At 43.9% G+C, this 17942-nt stretch overlaps 1 protein-coding gene across 2 annotated transcripts in view; it reads left to right on the top strand.

The window, feature by feature from the left end:
- Positions 1 to 17942, top strand: part of slc6a9 (solute carrier family 6 member 9) — a 74599-nt gene that overhangs the window by 11448 nt on the left and 45209 nt on the right. The window contains exons 1-2 of one of the 2 annotated variants that reach the window (XM_056392211.1): positions 431 to 566; positions 1770 to 2083. In XM_056392211.1, coding sequence (XP_056248186.1) covers positions 2054 to 2083 — 30 coding nt within the window. In that variant the 5' untranslated portion in view covers positions 431 to 566; positions 1770 to 2053. Of the gene's footprint in view, positions 1 to 430; positions 567 to 1769; positions 2084 to 17942 lie in introns of those variants that run through there. The other variant, XM_056392209.1, reaches the window with a different exon arrangement.

Below are 17942 nucleotides of genomic sequence, written 5' to 3'. Positions count from 1 at the left end.
GTAAAAAAAACAAAAGCATAAAACCTGAAGTTTGAAATGATATTTTAAATGCATTTAAGAAGCTGGAACCTGAGAAAATACTGAAACAATCAATGACCAATTATTGATTATAGCAAATGTGACCTAACAGCACAGTGTCCTCTATGGATAGAGGCAAGCAAACAAGAGCCCCCAAAAGTCAAGTTTATATGAACTGAGTATTTGAACTCATCATTAAGTGGACGTTTATGTCAGTGTCAAGAATGTACAATGGGACTTTAATGGCTCCACCTGGAAATTGATTGGATTGAATTGATTGGTTTTGTTCCGGGAACATCCCTCACGACAGACTGGGTGAGTTTGATGTAACCTCTCCCCGCCGCTGACACTCCTCCTGGGACTGCCCAATAGGCTCGGCTCAAATCTCCCCTTGTGTACATACATTAGCGGAGTCAACCAGTGGGATGGAGCCAGAGCACCGAGGCTTCACTCTTCACACCAGTTAGTTTCTCACCGCTGAGCTGCTGCTTCTCTCTCCTGATGTAGAAGTTGGTGGTTTATTTTCTTCAGACGTCATATTGTGGATGGTAAGGTTCAGTATATAACTGCTTTTTAACCGTTTCTTGTCATGTATTTATGTTTAGTTTTTTTTGTTTTTATCAGTGTGCAGCACGCTGTGTATGATGGATGTCCCGGGGCAGTTTTAGGTCCCTGTAGGCTCCTGTACATGCGAAAGGGGGGCGAGTGTGTTCATGTGTGTGTAACTTTGAATAGTGGCTATATTTGGCCTCTCTCTCTCTCTCTCTCTCTCTCTCTATCTCTCTCTCTGGGGGGCTTTTAGTCCACTGTCTAGGATTTTTATTCATGGGGTCAGATGAAAGGAGGGTTTGACTCCACATGACACCTTCACAGGAGGAAGAGTAACGTGAGGAAGAGGAGTGATGTAGTGTAAAGTTAAACATGAACTTCAGTTTTTCAGCACCAAACAACTTATGTAATCACCTGATGAAAAAACTTGTTGATTAGCTGATACACAGAAAATGAACCAGCAACTCTTCTGATAAGCAGTTAATTTGTGTCTGTTTCAGTACGTTCATACATTTTATAGACCAAACGATTAAGAAAATAACGTGCAGATTTAGCAGTTATGGAAAAAAGAAAAAGAGTTTTCAAGAACAGTCCCATATCTCCACTGAGACGTTTGAAAAATAATGCATGTGTTGTTATAACATTATCACATTCATTTTCGCAGTTCGTATCGATCACAGGTGAAATATTTACCGTGTCAGATCAGAATCTCTTCACCAAATATGAATATTTGAAGCTAACGTCAGCGTTTCAGACTCAATCCTGCCTGTTTCTGAGTGTTCTTTTCCCAGCTTGGCTTTCATACAGCGGTAGTCAATGGGCAGTCTAAACGTTCCCCTAACAGTTAATCTCTTTACACAAAAGGGCACTTTGTTATGGCAGCTGCTTTGCTACAAAATGCAAATCTGTTACTACATGTTCTCTAAATTCTTCCTCTGCATCTTTTCTTACAGATTCTTGAAAGTTTTATTTCCAAACTCATAGTTTGTTGAAATTGCAAAGTGCAAATAGTTGATTCTGTATTTTTTTTTTTAAATTTTTTAACCTCAAAACAGATCATGTACAAAGACTGAGGAATTTTTTTGAACGTGGCCAAGGGGACAAGTAACTAAAAAGTGTTGCCTTGCCTTCCCTCCCCTCCTCCTCCCCCACTCCTCTCCTTCCCTCCACCCCTCTCTGCCTGTCACATGTTCTTTTCACAGCATAGAAAAGTTTCTGGATTAGGGCAGAATTAACACAAAGCGGCGACGCCACTCCAGCTACACTCGCGCACAACAACGCCGACGAGGCAAGAGGAGGGGAACGGAGACAGAGAGAGCGACGCGACGGGGGTGAAGACACTCGAGCCACCTCAGAAAACTTCATCAAACTCTGATTGCAAGAGGCGGACGAGTCCATCCCAGAGAGAGAGAGAGAGAGAGAGAGAGAGAGAGAGAGAGACGGCAGCAGAGAGGCAGCGGGATCTTTGCAGACAAGGTCCTGAAGGATGGAAGAGAAGCAGTTTGCTGGGATCCTGGTGAGTTTCACTTTTGCTCACACACAGACACTCCAGTAACACACACACACACATCACATACACAAGTGAAGAAACACACGAGGATGTCAAACAATGGATGCAGCCACATCTCTGAGTGAGTCCACAGCTGCCGGACCACCAGTTGAGTCGCCCTCTGCCTCCCCTTCTCCCCAGTTTCAGCTCAAGAGGCCAGGTGCTTTACTGTCCCTGTCCTGCGCGGCTACTCACAGGCTTTTATTTTCTTGTGTATTTGTGCTCACGATCCTCTGATTTAATCTAGTTTTTAAAATGATCCTCTTAACCTGCAAGCACTTTTTTAATCTTTTCATCCGACCTACAGTTTGCCCCCCCCCCCCCCGAATCACACAAGGTCGTGATGTTTTTTTGTTTTTTATCTTTACAACAACAAAGATGCACAAGTTTTCAGTGAGTAATAACTCTGCGGTTTCCTTTATTGTTTTGGTGTTTGCGTGCAGCAGGCAGAGCTGTCTTCACCTGCTGATCACCATGGCAACGCTGAGCACGAAACGCCAACTAAACATCAACGACTTCCCTAAGTTTGTCTTTTACTTTTTCAGTCGTAGAAACCTCCCACTCACACTCTCCATGCGTCTGATCTCTGCAGCTCTGGTGGCACTAAACATGTTTTCACTGTTTATTTTCTGGCTGCTGATAAAAGATGAGGCCAAGAGGTAAATGTGTCAGTGTCGGGCCTCTGCTGTTGGTGAAGCTTTAAATAGAGGTTTCATTGGCAGTCACATCACTTCTCTCTCTCTCTCTCTCCCTCTCTCTCTCTCCCTCTCTCCCTCCCTTCAGTCCAACTCCTTCAGTCCGTCTTGAGACAGTGATAAACACAAACTCACAGCTCCAACTCTCCTCTGACATTCTCGCTCATTTGAAGCTTCGCTTTCCTCCCCGATGACATTTTTTTTTTCTTCTTTCTTCTTTCGAGATTCATATCCACGTTAAAATGCACATGCGCTATCCGAACTTAAGATGGGGGGGGTGTTATCAGTCTCGCCCCGCTCTCTCCTCTCACACTGTCTCTCTCTTGCAAAATTTGAAGGCGATTGGAGGATGGAGATTTGGTTCTTGTTTTCAGAACTTTTTGTGTGTGTGTGTGTGTGTGTTTCAGTTCGGTGACAGATTGCCAGTCAATCTTTAGCGGAGTCAGACACTGCAGGACAGTTGCAAAAAATACAAAGTCGAGTGAGTTTAGGCGTTGTAATCCGTGGTATTTAAAAGTGATGAAATGATTGTCACAGGAGGAGAGTTTGAATCTGTGGTCAGTGTGGAGTTAAGTACCTTTTTACTGCCCCGCACACACACACACACACACACACACACACACACACACACACACACACACACACACACACTCTGAGTAAGAGTTCAGTATGATCTGTAGTGACTGTCATGACTCCTCAGCCCACTAGGGGCACTTAGGCCAAGTGTTTGAATGTGTTGCTGTGTATTCATGAGGTGCTTTGCATTTGAAAGCACCTTCCTGAACAGTGAGTATACATCCTGAGGGGGGTGGGGGTGGGCGCAGTTCATTCAATGTCAATGTAAATAAAAGTGTCAGCAATTTCAATAAAGTTCAGGGGCCGGTTGCACAAAACACTCTTTAAGTTTTCTCCTTGAGGTTTCCTTAAAATGTTCACGTAAGCATTTAAGATTTTCTCCTCATCTTAGTCTTAAACATAAGGGCCAGTTGCAAAAAACACCTAAAGTTAAGATTTTCTTTAAAGTCTGAGTTCCTCCTTATCTTGGTCTTATACTTAAGAAATCACTTAAGGTCAACCAAACTAAGAAAAAAACTAAAGGTACCTCTGACTCTCTCTTAACCACCAACCAACATCACAAGGTTTATGGTAAAAAATCAACGCGAACGCATCCCGAGCTTCTCAAAAGTGATAACAGGAATCACACGGTAATCCCAGCAAACAAGCAGTCTCCATGGAAACTCTCTCTCAAACTCGCTCTCAGCTGAGGAGAAATTAAACCTTAAGTGTCATACTCAAGTAGAAAACTGAAGGTGTTTGGTGCGACCATTCCCAGTTCTTTGTGCTCTCTCTTTTAAAGTGAGTCTCATGTTTAAAAGCTAAATGAGAGTTGCTACGTATCGTGCCGCTCTACATAGCAACACTTCTGTTGCATCATTAGTCTGAGATGCTAATAACAACATACGAGTCCCACTCTCTTGGCCGGAGCCTCCTCTTATCACTAATATAAATGATTGCCTGTTTAATTTGGCTCAAGGCGTCACAGCAGTTGGTGAAGACTGTTTGCTCTGGAAATCCGAAAGTTTTGTTCCCTCTCCAACACTAACTGACTCCTGGTTTGAGGTCACTTCGCTTGATTTGGCAGAGAATTTAAAAGCGACACACACATACTGAAAAATACATTTGGCCATTAATAACTTTATGTTCGACTGCAGGCGCTAAGCAACGGTCCTTTTCTCTCTGAGGCCAGATTACGACTCCAGATCGATTCTTGAAGTGTCAGTGTTTTTTCCGCAGAAAGTAGGGCAGAGGTCAGAGTGTAACCGACACGCATGTCTTATCTATGAAGGTAAACATGGCGCAGAGCTGCGGGAAGATTGTACAACAACTCCAGCGGTGACGGCGGACAATCAGTCACCACGCACACTTGCACACAGCCTGCCCCCCTTGTGATTGGCCGGTTCTGTCTGATGGCTGGGACTGTTGTTTTCAGCAGTGGCAGACAGTGATGTCAGTTGAGACATCAACAAAGAGCGAAAGAAAGAAAGCGTGTGTGTGTGTGTGTGTGTGTGTGTGTGTGTGAGAGAGTGAGAGTGTGTGTGTGTGTGTGTGTGTGTGTGTGTGTGAGAGTGAGAGTGTGTGTGTGTGTGTGTGTGTGTGTGTGTGTGAATGAGAGAATTACGGACAGACCTCTCTCTCCCATCGCCAACTGTCACCTCTTCTTGAGCTCTTTTCTTCCTCTTCCATCTTTTCACTTTCATAACAAGAGTTGATGAATTTGTAAAAAAATGTTTTATTCCTCTTTCATTTCACATTTCATCCACTCATCTTTACGTCTGTTTAAGAGTGAAAATCGCCTTTCTTGTTTTGTTTTTCTCAACATGGTGCAACTTTTTCTTTTTTGTAAGTCCCTGCCCTTTCCTTACCGTCTGGTTCACTTAATTTATGTTGACCCAGATGGTTGGTGGATGGACACGTCACCGTAAATCTCGTGACACACAAGAAGCTTGCTTCCTGCTACCGCTTGGCTCGGCTGGTAGCCTTCTGCCGGGACTCTTTTCTGTCCAGACTCGTTCATAGCGTTCAAAGGGAGCCCCGTCCCCTCAATCTTCCTGCGTTGTCTTTGACCGCCCTGGACGCCTCCACTTCCACTGAGCGGATGAGCAGATGGCGCCCTGGCACAAGCGTTTACTGGACGGATAGTTGTCTCTTTGTTGTTTCTCCTTAGTTACGTCTTTGCCACTTGTTGTCTTTAAAATGTCTGCTGTTGGGATGTATGTAAAGGGATGTGAGAGGAGGAGGAGGAGGAGGAGTTGGACTGAGGTTTGGCTTATTTCCTGTATTCATATGTCTGGCTGTGCAGAACACTGCTGCCCCTCCATCACCATTAAAACCAAATGGAGGGAGAGGTCACCACTGACTGGCTTCACATCAAAGTCCAATGTTGGCAAAACGTTTTCATCCACAGTTTGTAGGAGTTTTGGACTCGGACGTGATAATTAAGATTTCAAACTGGACTCGGTCTGTCAGCAGTGAAATGACACTTAGACCCTGTGAACCCTCATATTTTTACATATTCCCTCAATTAATCTCAAATTTTAAACTGTTCAACAGGCGACGTTACAAACTTTATCCTCTGACTGTTTGTTGCTGCACAGTTTTGACGCCTCGTTTTCACAATTACTTCATTTTATTCCATTCTCTAATACTGGTAAAGATTCTTGTCCATTTTTTTCAGCTGATTTGGGCCATAAACACTTTTCTGCTCAAATCTTGCTTTAGTCTGAAGTGATACTTGTATATCACCTGAATATTGATTGATTGATTTAATATTTATCTGGCATTTCATATAAATAGAGAGCGAGAATGAGTCATGAACATTTTTTCGTTTTACTTGAGAAATTGAATCATTCTGTCGCCGTAGTGAGAGTTGAAGCAGTGATGTCTGTCGTTAATGTTTGTCCACTGCTGCTGATAACTCACTTCATACATTAGCAAACCCTGTGTATCCTGCCGGCCTGGTGTCTCAGCGAACACCGGCACTCGCACTAATTCTTCACGTTCACACAATAATGCGCCGAGCAGCGGCGAGAAACACACCTCAGACTGCAAATGAAAGTCTAGAGTTCAACAAAGAAAGGACCAGAATTTGTTCAGCTTCATTTTAGCCGATACAATTAAAATACCTGGATCGACCCGGATATGGAAATATGAATATTTTCTGTTGCCATCAGCGCTGCATGATAATAGTGAAAAGCTGCATTCAGAATGTTTGGTGGTTTTTGTTAAATAACTGCCAATTATTTATTGAATAATAAATGAATACGGTTCAGAAAACGGTTTTCCACTAGTCTTCATGCAGTTTGCACATGATGCTCATGTAATGACAGGTTTGTTGTCAGAAGTGCAACAGCAGCAGGAGAGTCTGTGATAGCCCCACGGTTTGTGTACCCCCTGAGTGGGGAGCCTTTGTGTGTTTGTGCGTGTGGGTGGATGTGAGAGAGAATGAGTGTGTCACTCAGTGTGTGTGTGTGTGTGTGTGTGTGGCATTTCCCAGGGGTTGTGTGGCTAATGTGTGCTGTAGGCTGTGAAGTGGAAACTAAATGGAAAGAAATAGTGGAACCCACAGCCACAACCTCCCCAAGGTCAGGACACACACACACACACACACACACACACACACACACGTACCACCCACGTGCACACACACGCACACACACACACACACACACACGCACTTACACATTAGATCCACACATTAGAATACTACATGAACACATTTTAGATTTCTGCACAAGTGCTCCCAGATATGTCAATCCACACACACACACACACACACACACACACACACACACACACACACACAGACGCACACACAAACACACACGCACACACACAGACAAACACCCACCACAAACAGAAGTTGATGTACTAAAGTTGATAAGTATCTTCTAACTTTTGCTCCGTTTTATCTTAAATTATAAAATAATAAAGACCCAATCTGTTTAGTGACCTCAGGCTGCGAGGCTGTGACTTTAGCTCCGAACTGTTCAGGCCAAACTTCAGCTCACTGGGGATGTGTGGAGGCTTTTTTTTTTTTTCTTTTGAAAGTTGGTTTTCACTTTGATCGTAGTCACACTCCATGTTCCGGTCGGTGCCTGATTTAAAAATATTTTTGTTATTGTTTCTGCCCTCTGGAGCCGTGGACCGTCGTGATGTGAGTGCACGTATTACAGGTGAAACGAGACAGTTTCTCTCTCTCTCTCTCTCTCTCTCTCTCCTCTCTCTCTCTCTCTTTCTGTCCTTATGTAAGAAACATATTGAGTTGCCAGTCAGCCAGTTTAGTTAACAGCAGTGCTCAGCAACCGTGTTGACTGCCTCAGGGGCGAGCGGCCAACAAACAGATGTGAACCGAGAGAAAGAGAGAGAGAGAGAGAGAGAGAGAGAGAGAGAGAGAGGAAGAGCTGTGAGGGCAGGTGGGGGGGGGGAGAAGAGTCAGACATGATTTCTGTTTCTGATTTCACCCCCTGACTGACTGGCTGAATGAACGGATGAAAAAAAAACCAAGCGTCCGTACGGGCAGACAGTGCCCAACGTCAGCTTAACGGCAGCCACTGTGGCGAACGCACAACTGAGGGACAAGGGCCACAAATGCCAAACACGTCCACTGCTGGGCACTCTTTAAAAGGTAACCCACCACTAACCAAACCCCCCCCCCCCCCCCCCCCCCCCCGGTGTACGCTCACAAACACACACATACACAGCAAAGAGGGGAGGGGAAAAAAAAAAAGGAGTCCATTGTGTTTCTGAGCTTTAGATTTCATTTGGAAAAACCACTCAGGCTGAAAATTTAGTTTTTCTGATTTTCTTCCTCTCCCCCTTTCTCCTTCTGGTTTAATGGGTCTCCCTCCCTCCAACAACACAAAAAAGACAGAAAAAAGGAGACTTCACACTCTTCCTCTCTCGTCCTTCTGGAGTCGGTGAAATTATGGACAGGGCTCTGACATTGTGTCCACACAACGGAGCTCTTAAATCTCCCCCACTTTCTTTTAGTATTATTATCATTTTCAACGGTTTCCAATTGAACTCTTTTCAAAGGCCCCTTTCAGAACCATATTTAGGTCATTTGTTGCGCTTGAACCCAACCTGCTCCCTGGCTCTGTATGTGTATGTGAGTGCTGAATGGCAGCTATAAGCCTGGGACGAGGGGGGGTCTGCTTTTCTCAGGGTCGGACAGGCCTCTCCTGCTCGGTCACACACCTCCCCTGTGTTATTTATCACTCTTCCTCCTCTCTGTGTTTCCTCCTCTCCGAAGCCACTCTCAGACGTGGGGCTCTGTCACATTGCGGGAAAACATCACCAGGAAGTTCCTTCGTCGGCCGGGGGTCGAACGTGGCGGGGCCGTTACAGATGCAGGTGCAGCGCTGTTGGAGAACAGCTGTTATTTGGAAAATAATGTCAGAGCAGAAAAATCACACAGGCTGCGTAAGCGGTGAAATATAAAACTGTTAAAACTTTTTGATGTTGCCTGTTTATCCTCGCAGCTTGATTGTCAATCGCCCTCATTACAGTGACTGGTACTTTTCAGTAATGTCCCAGTTACGTTTTCTCATGGGTTTTCTTATTTAGTAAATAACGACATACATTTCTGTTGCCTCACTGTTTCCGCAGCTGAACAAACAGAAAAAAGTGAAAACACAACTTTAATGCTGCGGTTTTTTTTGCCACATGGGGCAGTGGCACTAACTGTAAACACAACAGTTTGGCGTAGTTCTTGCAGCAAACGTGTCAGGAATAAAATGTGTGTTTACGCATCCAGCAGACACAGAGCAACATCAGCATTCATACGGAGTTTTACTTCTGTCCACCTGATGAATTTAAGTCCAATATTCACTCTTATCTGGCTCATAAGCCGCTGAATGCTGCAACACAACGTTCACCTGCCAGTTTTGCTAACTTTGTTTTGTCCGTTTTGACACTCGGAGCTGAACGCGCACAGTGCTGTGGATTTATCCCAAACAATGAGCTGAAAGACTCTAAAATCCTTTCACATTACACATAATCATCTGATGCACTGTTAATCTAAAATATTGATTGGTGCAGCTTTAACATTCACACTGAACACACACATACATTGAAGTGACCCCCCCCCCTTCTTTAAAAGAGAAAATCAAGCCGGTCTTAGAAGTTACACCAATGTTAAAACATACACTGACATTTAGAATAGCAACAAAAAAAGCCCAAGTTTATCTGTTTAAAAAGCTTCTTTTGTCCAACTAACGTCCTTAAACCAAATATGTAGGTTTGAAATTAGATTTTTCTTCTTATTATTAAAATTGTTGATTAATTTCAGTAATGGGACTGTATTGTATTTAGACTTGAAGAAGAAGTTGTGAAAAAGTTACTGTCCGGAGTTTTTGCATCAACGGTGCAACTTTTAAAGGAAAAACAACGGCGGGTCTTTTCAGGCACGGCGCTGACATCTCAGAGGTGCTCGGTCTGAAAGGGGCTTTTGCTCCTGAACATCCTGCTCCCACTTCACCCAGAGAGGAGAAAGCCACCATCACACTCCAGTGTCTGACCTGAATATAACTTTTAGAAAAAGAAGTGGACAAACACTTCAAGGTCCAGTTAGTAGCTGTTCTGGATTGTTCATCAGCATCAGGAGACGGAGTCGGCTCTAGTCGTCATGGAAATGTAGACGTTCAAATTTCCGACTTTAGAGTTTATACTCGACTTTGGGGTCAAGACTGAACTTTGAAACTCAATTGTAGAAAGTATCATATGGTGGTTTTCAGTCAGACTGACCCTCAGAGACGCGTATGTGTTGTGTGTAAGTTGCTTCTTCATAGACGGACACATGAGCCTGTGTTGTGATGCAGGATTTCTTTAGGCTTTTTATGTTGCTGCCTTTGCGGCGGTCGATAGTAACCGATGTCCATAAAGCGCTGGCACCTCGGACAGCGTTTCATCTCTGTCCTGAATGATGAAGACATGTTTCCTGTCTCTGTCTGTCTCTGGTTTCCACTCTCTCTCTCTCTCTCTCTCTCTGGTCGCATTTCGACCCGCGACAGTGACTTCTGCCACGTGAGGCCGACTTCAGTCACATGTTCCTCACTTTCATCCTCAGCAATGGTCCCATATGTTTGTCAAAATGTGTATGTTGTGTGCTTTTTTCCGGCCCGATTTGTTCCCATGCCTTCTCTCCAATGAGCCCCGTTCTCCCCGGGGGTCCGAGCCGAAGCCTCACGCTATTTATACAGACCCAACAGCTGGGGCCCTCCCAGCCAAAGCAGTGAGGGATGAGGGGTCGGGGGATGGGTAGAGGAATTATCATGGAAACTTCAGGTTAAACCAAGCGTTGGAAATGTCTCTCTGTTCCCTCTTTTCTTTTTTACTCTCTTGTCTTCCTCTCCATCATTTGTCTCTCTCCCCTGGGTGTCCACAGAGTGGCCAGCTCAGGTCAGCCGGACCACCGCACAAACATCCCTCACTCCTTTGAGTCTCGTTTCCCCGTCTTCAGTCCCTCCTTTATCTCTCTGTTCGCTTCTGCTTTTTTACTCTCTCTGCTGCTGATGTTTTCTCCCTGTTTTTCCTTTCTGAATCACACTTTCTTCCCCTGCTTCCAGTTAAAGACCTTGCTGTTTTGGACTGAACATGAAAGGGCGATTTTCCCTCCAACTGCGCTTCAACACATTTTGTTCTTTTGTTTGCGCCGGACAAAGCCGACCTGCTGTTGCAAAACTGAGCTTTTTTGTGTTTCTTCCCTTTTCTCCTGCTCCACGGCTCCTGCGGTGCTTGTCCCATTGTGAACCGTCAACCCTGTGACGCTCTGTCCTCGCTGCTCTTCCCCTTCATGTACTCTGTCCTGTCTTCCCTTCACTTCTCTTATCATATCTTCTCGGGACCTTTCTACCCTCCACGCTGAGCTCTTTCCTCACATGCACCGCTCAGGAGGGAAGAGAGAGTCGGGCTTATCGATGCCTCCTTCAGTTCGAGGCCCCTCTCACAGTCAGACGTCCCATCATAGGCATGCTGAGCTAACGAGAGGTGAAGAGATATTAACCTAATTGCTGTAAGGGACAGATATATAGATCGAGGGGGATGTAATAAGCCCAGATGCGACTCTTGGCTCCCTGTGAGATTAGCCCTTCGGTGTAAGAGCAGGTTGATGCGTGGATATTATAAGACAAGACGTCATGCTGAGGCTGGCAGCTTCATACATCTTTTTTAAGATTTTACATTTATATACTAGGTTAAAGCCCAAATCACCACTTTTATAGCATCTTAATGTCAAAGTCGTATGGATGGTCTGAGTGAAAGTGACAAATCAAAGTGTGGGCCTGAACTGAAGCTTCTTTTGTTCTAAGGAAATCTTGAAGACAACAGATATTGGAAAGTGATTCCTTTAAGTATAAGAACAAGATAAACAGAAAACCTGTAATACTGTGAACATTTAAGGAAACCTTAAGGAGAAGACTTAAGGAGAAACCTTAACTCAGACTTAAAGGAAAATCTTAACTTAAGATGTTTTGAGTAATTATGTTTTCGGCTGGTTGCTCTCATCAGGGTCTGAACCTTGTTCTACGTGCGAATTCTCAAAGTTCTCAAAGGATTTAATTCCTATATAAACAGTAAAAATATAGAATATGGTTCTGCAGTCAGCTTTGAAGTTATCTTTCTTTTCTTGGGAACGACAAAGTGCAGCAGAGAGCGCCGTCCCTTCAGTTTTGACTTCTCTTGTATTAAGGTCAGTTATGGGTGAGAATGGTGTTTGCTTGACCTCTGCTTTTGGAGTTTGCTGTTTTTGTCTCAGTGTGTGTGTGTGTGTGTGTGTGTGTGTGTGTGCGCGCGTGCGTGCGTGCGTTCACTTCAAAGTGGACTAAAGTTGCACAAGCTCCTTATTTGTTTGAGTATTGTGATGTGGTTTGAACTGGTTTGGACAAACGTCAGGAAAAAGCGGGTCAAAATTTTCTTCAACTTATGCTGAAGACAAACCACAGACAAACTCAATGTCCCATTCACACCTATGAGCTTCATCTATGGACAATAGGAGGAATAAATACAGGCAGTCGACAGTCGGTGTTTATTGTTTATTTAAACAACTTTGTGCACAGTTCTGAAGTTTTCTAACGTCTCGTTGAATATTAATTGTGTTTCATTGGCATTTTGGATCAGAGGACAGTCTGGGCCCATAAAAGAAAAGGCACAGCAGAGATATATCTGCCATGAGTCTGCAGTGATATTTGAATTTATTTGTCAACACAGATAAGAACGCTTTGAGAAAAGAGAGAAAAAGCACGAGAGGAGATGAAAACCCACCAATCTGCTGCGAGTCATCGGCTCCCGAAAATATTTCTACTGCATCGTCCAAAAGACGCCGGGATATTTTCTCCTTTACACTCTCACAGTTCAGTTTATTTATTTAAACCCCAGACTTTTAAGTGTGGACTTTCTATGGGACCCCTACTGTTACTTAAGCAGCATTTTGTTATTGGAGCAAAGCTTTAAACACCAACAGGAGATTAATAATTCTACAAATTAACAAAATTAACAAAAATACACCTGCTTGTTTTTATCAAAATCTTTAGTTTTTACTGATTGCTTTCCCTACAGTCCAAACAGAGCTGGATTAAGTTACAGTCTAACGCAAATTGAACACGCCCTGTTGCTTCACATTAAAAGCTTTCCACCCGCAAACCAGCTGGATGCTTTTATTGTGAAGCAGCTGCAGGAAATGCAAATGCAGTTTGCTAGTTGGAGTTAAAAGAACTTCTGACACTATAAACTGTGAGATGAAGAGATGTGAATGACAGGCCATGACCTCCAACATGCCATCACGTTAATCAACACCTTTTACCTTATTGTCATGTTGCGTTGACGGCTGTGGATCGCAGACAGTCGTTTTTAAAACATCCCCCATCCTTTGCTGTTTGTTGTCCGATTGTTATCTGCTTGCATTCCTTGCTTTAACTAGAGCAACATAAAAACAGTCTGCGGCAACATGGTACAGCTACAGTTACACACACACACACACACACACACACACACACACACACACACACACACACACATGCACACGCACACGCAGAGGTGTGCACAGGTCAATATGTATACGTTTGTGCTGTGTTCAATCACAGTCTAATTTTTAGCTTACCTTATCTGGGTGTAAAGCCACAACGAGCTGCCTCCCTAATTACAGCATAATGTGCTTAAGCTCATGCTGCGAGCCCGTTTTATTACCTGCTTGATTTAAATGTCTAATACAAGTTAGGAAATGTGAGACCCAAGCTACATTAATCTTCAAATTACTGCATATTTGTTACGGCCATCAGCGAGGATATTGGTTTGTCGGAGCTCGAGCTTAAAACCAAAGCGGAGAGGGAAGCCTCCCTGGTCTTGTGCTCTGTCTTTTATTTCTCACTCTCCCTTTGAACGTCGGGGGAAAAGTCGTCATCTGTTGTTTGTGTTGAATGTTCAGTGATGAACTTTAGGATCAATGTCTGTGTTTGGCCTCAGGCTCACATGTAATGGATGTTGGCATGTGTTTGGATGTTAACAGGAACGCCTTGAGGAAAGAGGAGATCCATTCTGACCTTATCAGTGTCCCGCTCCCTGCCCTCCTCACTCTTTGTCCCTCCTCACTCTTCAACATTAACGGTGGCTTGTCCCTGTTTACGAGTTACAGCAAAATGGCAACCACAAAATCTTTCTGGTCGCGTTAGTCACAGTGAAGCATCAAAAAGCGAGAAAACAACTGCATCGCCTCCTCTTCCACAAAACTGTGCCTTACATCTGTCATCTGATGAGGAGCAGGACAGACGACATTTACTGTGCGGAGTCTAAACAAAACCACCTCGTCGCACGGTCCACTTACTTGCTTGCTTTGGAGCTTTTGACTGTTTCTTGGTCTTCATGAGGAGTTTTCTCTTCCGTCATAGACTTGTGTTCAGCTCTCCATCATTCTGGGTCGGACCTGTTCTCCGTGTTGGATCAAAAGCTGAGCTTGTCAATTTGTTCCCTGATGGTGGAAACAGCTGTTGACAAAAACAGTCTCAGCTCAAGGTTCACTATCAAAGTGCAAACAGGTGACAAATTAACTGGAAACTGGAAAAACTAGTGGAGAAACAGGACGATAAAGCCCCCATCCATAAGACAGGAGGGGTCACTGGTTCGATGAGTGTGGAAATGCCTTCACAGTCACTGGATCTCGAGCCAGTTGAACAGCTATGGGAGGTTTTGACCCGACGTGTCTCCACCACCATTATCAAAACACCAACGGAGGGAATGTCTTTAGTTTCGTATAGATCCCTCCAGTAGACTTCAGAGACTTGTAGCGTCAAGGCCATGGAGCGTTGAAGCTGTTGTGGCAGCACATGGCGGTCTACTACCTTGCCCAGACACTTTAATTTGTCACCTGTCCAAATACTGTGTTAATCAGTGAGCTTTAGAAGTGCTGGTAAGTGCATTTGTTTATCTTTGGCTAGTTGTTTGCTCCAGTTTCCAGTCTTTATGCTAATCCAAGCTAGCTCTAGCGTGATATCTACATGAGACTGTTATTGATCTTCTCATCTAACTCTCAGCAAGAGAGCAAATAAAGGCATTTCCCAGTAGGTAGAACTGTATTCCTTTAAATTAGTTTGTCAGGTTTATCCATAGTCTGGAACTTTTTCCCACTTGGATTGTGTTTCAGTATAGATGACAGAGCTGTCACTTTTTCAGAAAGTCAGGTTTGAATAAATCAAACTCATGAAATTTTGTAATCTACATTGTTAAACCATAGACTATAAATAAACACGGACACCGCCTCGGTGACATCACCCATAGGTTTCAGAAGAGTGGTTTTTGAAGCTCAGAGTTGGCTGCTCTGCCGTCGCCATCTTGGCAGTGCCTGATTCCCCCCCACCCCCGTTAAGCAGCTCCATGTCAGCTTCAGTTTTCAGCCCTGGAAGTTGCTGCTTGTGTTGAACCCAAAATACTTCCACACGTACTGCTTCTCAGACGCTTCAGTGTGGTGATTATCCAATCAGCACGGCTATGCTCGCTGGCATCCTCCTCTGTTTTTGCTGATTAGATTGTTTTACTGATCAACAGGCAGCAGGTCAAGTTGATTGTGAATTTTAAGAGCGCGCAGCAGGACTGTTCATTTTAATTTTTAATAAGTCAGGAACTTCAGGTTAATCTTTTCCCCACATTTGAATGAAAATTTGAATTTCAAATAAAAACTGACATTCCTGACACAGACATATTTCTCTGTTAATATTGTGAGCCAAACATTAAATAGAGATTTTATAATGGCTGCCGTACAAGCCAAATAGTAATTTCATCAGTAATTTGAGCATCAATCAAATCATTATTTCACACAGAAGCATTAGGCGAGACAGAGAGTTAGCCATAACACCAGACCATCATTTTCAGATAACGCCTTTCAGAAGCGGGCGTTTTTGAAAAGCACACAAAGCCAAAAGAGCTGTGATAAAAACAGATGCGGTCTTTATTAACCCATAAGCAATTGTTTTTTTAATAGATGTAAATCCAAACCGAACAAACCCAGCCAGTCCCCGAGGCCTGTTAAGAGGAGATCCTTCAGACATAAATACATGATTCATCTCAGTCCTGCACAGCACTTAATAAACCATCCCGTCAGTGCAAAGACTTACTTGTGTGCAGTGGGCGGATGTGGAGGTGCTCTCAGGAGCAGGGTGTGAGAACCATTCAGGAACATCAGCAGGCTTCAGCGCCGCTGAATACGAAAGTCCTCCGCAGGCCGGTTCTTCTGTAGCGAGCGACACACAAAGAAACAAGTGAGTATTTTAACAAGTTGGTGTTATTTTCAGCAGCAGCATCTGTGCTTCTCTAATTAGAGTTAAATGACCTAACATAATAGGGCAATTAGTTAACGAAACAAGTCTGCCCCCCCCCCACCCCCCACCCCCAGCCCCCACCACCTCCACTCCACAAACAGGCAGCTGCAGCCACAACAAGCATTTATTTTAAGATCTGTTTGTCCCCACCAAATTCATACTGAGTTTGCACTGATTGTCCCCTACACTTCATTTCTAAATGTATGTGTGTGTGTGTGTGTGTGTGTGTGTGTGTGTGTGTGTGTGTGTGTGTGTGTGTGTGTGTGTGTGTGTGTGTGTGTGTGTGTGTACTTGGTAAGCCTTTCATTAGGTTTGACCTAATCTGAGGCCAACACACCCTCCTGAGGCACAGCTAGTAAGAAGTGGCTGGATCCCTGTGGAGGAACTAATGATCTACCATAGTTTAGCTCTCAAACACACACACACACACACACACACACACTTGTCTTTATTATTACAGTTCTTTGTCATAGCTCTAAAATAGATGACCTCATGTCGCAAAAATGTTCTCACTCTGAAAACTTCAGTTTGTTCTCACAAAGACATGAACTCACACACACACACACACTCACTCACCTCCTGACAGCTTTTCTCTGAGCAGTTCATGTGTGTAACTTTGAAAACACACACGCAGAGCACAGGGTTTTATTACTAAAAGCGTCTTCTTTTTTTTAAAATTCTGGTTGGTTTTTGTGCTGCTGTTGAATAGAAGCAAACTATCAGACCAGGCCGGCTACACCGGAGTGCAGTAAATGGCTCCTCGCAAAAGAAAAGAAAAAATGGGATGACCCTCACATCTAGCAGCGTGCCCTACGTGCCTTGTGTTGTATTAACATGGAATTATACTTGTTTCGATCCCACTGTAGGAGCACATTTATAGTTCAGCTCAGGTCGTCGCCTACTGATTGTACCACTCCAACATTATCAGACCGAAAACTACTCTTCTTTCCTTTCAGTCACAGCAGAGGTCGTCGTGTGAACGTGTTTCGTTTGCTTTGTGAGAGAGAACAGCAACAGTGGTGAGGGAAGTGGTTTTGTTAGAGCACAAACACAGTGTGTGATCCAGTGTAATTGAAAACAAGAGGCTTACTGAGCCTTTCTTCAACTTTCTCCAGTTTCTTTCCTTCACTATCAGCATCGGACGAGACACACCCAGGCCAAACTGACCAATCACGGCTCTTGAGGCCTCAGCATGGTAGCTCTGCAGCTGCTGTAGAACTAGTTAGATTTCTTAGGACATGCACATGTGTACGCTCAGTTTTCAGGCTTTATGTTGCAGAATAACTTTAGTGAAACTTCTGAGTTTATCCAGTACGGAAGATACTTTGAAATTGTAGCTGATGATGCTACACGCTCATTCTGCACGGAAGTGGTTAGCTACTGCAACACCAAACTAGAAACAAATAAATGAATTATTTTGGAGCATTAGAGCTATTTGGTTGTCAGACACTCTCCCCCTCCAATGAAAAGCATGCTTTTAACCTTGTCCATATAAGACATCATGAGCTGAGTATTTCCACCTTGAACTGCAGTGAACCAGTGACAGTCTCATAAAACCAGCCAGGGATTCATACGGCACAAACCTAAGGAACCAATCCTGTCAACTTGAGGGGACAGGGGGTGGGGCTAAATAAACCTGAAAACCTTGTCATTACAAAGAGTGAGAGTTAGCATTAGCACAACCACCAACACTGTCGGCCGCTGCCACTTACAAGCTAACAAACAACATGAACAAGTAAAAGATGCTAACTATGCTAACCGTTCTGATCC

Source organism: Seriola aureovittata, chromosome 12 (assembly GCF_021018895.1).
Source record: "Seriola aureovittata isolate HTS-2021-v1 ecotype China chromosome 12, ASM2101889v1, whole genome shotgun sequence".
NCBI lineage: Eukaryota > Metazoa > Chordata > Actinopteri > Carangiformes > Carangidae > Seriola > Seriola aureovittata.
Note: the sequence above shows the minus strand (reverse complement) of the source record. Positions and strands in the feature narration are given on the sequence as shown.